We start from the raw sequence: 2,065 nt of genomic DNA, 5'->3' as shown, positions 1-2,065 counted from the left end.
CCTGCGTGGCAGCTGCAGGGATTCCGTCCTGGCCTCTGCCCCAGCGTGGAGCTGCAGGGATTCCGTCCTGGCCTCTGCTCCTGTGTGGCAGCTGCAGGGATTCCGTCCTGGCCTCTGCCCCTGCGTGGCAGCTGCAGGGATTCCGTCTTGGCCTCTGCCCCTGCGTGGCAGCTGCAGGGATTCTGTCCTGGCCTCTGCCTCTGCGTGGCAGCTGCAGGGAGCCCTTGAGGCCCTGAGCAGACCATTCTCGAGCCTGAAGTGTACATGTACACACTGGGAAGCTGCTCACCACGGGGTGCCGAAGAACCTGACCAGAGGAAGCTGGTCCAACCAAGGGCCAGACAACCCCAAGACAAAACAAAGCAGCTCTCACCAGAACAACAAAGAATGCTTAACAATGTAGACAGTTACTATCTACTATTAATTTCAGCAGTTTAGTATAGTATGATCTCATTTTTATGAACAAAGAAACAAATGCATACATATTATAAACATATGACAGATAAAATTCTGGAAGGATATATACCAAAATGCTAAAAAGTGGTTATCTTTGGGTAGTATGTCTGCATGTCTGTCTCTTCTAATTTTATCAAACGAGCATGCATCACTTTTCTAGAGAGAGGAGAGAAGACACAACTGTGGAAGAACAGCTCACTTCAGGCAGAAGAGCAAGGAATCCCTTGTCCTACAGGTCAGGAGGCTGTCAAAGAGGGCAGGGACAGGAAGGCCAGCATCAGGGGCAGGAGGACCCACATCCACCTCCGGGAGCGCAGACCTGGACTCACCCAGGTGCACGGCCAGGGCAGCCAATCCCAGCACATGTGGGGCACTCAGGCTTGGGCCCTGCAACGAGAACGAGGGTGGCAGAGCAGACCGCCCTCTTCCCAGCTGGAATTTTCCAAGGCACTGAAGACAAGCCGGGAAGCAGCAGCCTGGCCCTCAGAGTGGCCCCGTGAAGCAGAGCCTCACCTGGTGATGGAGCAGCTGGCAGAGCCGGGTGAGCACTGCAGGGAGCGCGCGTCCACACATGGTCCTCATGAAGAGGGTAGCCCAGGGGCCCTGCCTGCAGGGACAGCCGCAAAACCATCAGTACTGGCCATTCAATCCTGCACATACCTACAACAGCTAACCCAGGCACCAGCGGCCCAAGAAAGAGCCAAGTTGTTCCCCAAAACAACGGTCTTTCTGGAAGACTACCCATCTTCTGCAGTGCTTCCCGACTTCTGCTGCGACCTATTTGATGAAACTCAGCCTCGCTGCATGCTCCCGCGGAGACAAGCTCATGCGTCCCTGGCCTGCAGCCCTGGCCAGCAGGAGGCGGCACCCAGAGGAGCCCCACCACCCAGGAAGCCGCCTGTGCCTTCACCTCTCCGGGGGAGCGACACTGGAGGCTGCCATCAGGTTCTGACAGAAAGACGTCAGCAGGAGGTCCACAGCCTATGGAGACACGGTTCTTGTGAGCACAGCGTCCCGGGGACGGGAGCAGCAGGAAGGAAGCTGGCCACTTCTCCCGCCACAGACATCGCAATTCCGCTTTGCAAACAGAACTCCAAAACAGGCTTATGTTTGGAGGGCACATGATGATGCAAACTGGTATCCAGGCCCCCATTCCCCAATCCTGGGAACAACAGCCCTCATGTAATTGCCAGTCACAAAATTCTATAGCAGTGGGCGGGATTGGCAAACCTTGTGTGTAAGGCACCAGAAAAATATTTTAGGTTCTGGGGCCACAAACAGCCTCTGTTGCATGTTCTAAAGAGGCGGCCGAGCCCAAGCTGGTCAACAGGATGAAATTCAGTCTTTACTAAAAATACAAAAATCAGCTGGGCGTAGTGGTGTGCACCTGTAATCCCCGCTACCCAGGAAGCTGAGGCAGGAGAACTGCTTGAGCCCAGGAGGTGGAGGTTGCAGTGAGCCGAGATCACGCCACTGCACTCCAGCCTGGGCAACAGAGCAAGACTCAGTCTCAAAAAAAAAAAAAAAAAAAAAAAAAGAGGCCAAGTGCAGTGGCTCACGCCTATAATCCCAACACTTTGAGAGGCCGAGGCAGACAGATCACTTGACC

General features: G+C 54.7%; 1 protein-coding gene across 1 annotated transcript in view; it reads right to left on the bottom strand.

Moving 5' to 3' along the window:
* The window catches only part of FANCA (Fanconi anemia, complementation group A), a 77,381-nt gene that overhangs the window by 29,238 nt on the left and 46,078 nt on the right, over positions 1 to 2,065 (bottom strand). Inside the window, exons 21-23 of the mRNA XM_011927977.1 lie at positions 1,367 to 1,437; positions 970 to 1,063; positions 656 to 843 (exon numbers count right to left, since the gene is read on the bottom strand). Coding sequence (XP_011783367.1) covers positions 656 to 843; positions 970 to 1,063; positions 1,367 to 1,437 — 353 coding nt within the window. The remainder of the gene's footprint in view (positions 1 to 655; positions 844 to 969; positions 1,064 to 1,366; positions 1,438 to 2,065) is intronic.

The sequence above is a fragment of the Colobus angolensis genome, unplaced genomic scaffold (assembly GCF_000951035.1).
Source record: "Colobus angolensis palliatus isolate OR3802 unplaced genomic scaffold, Cang.pa_1.0 Scaffold76, whole genome shotgun sequence".
Lineage (NCBI taxonomy): Eukaryota > Metazoa > Chordata > Mammalia > Primates > Cercopithecidae > Colobus > Colobus angolensis.
This window is presented reverse-complemented; position numbering and strand designations above follow the sequence as displayed.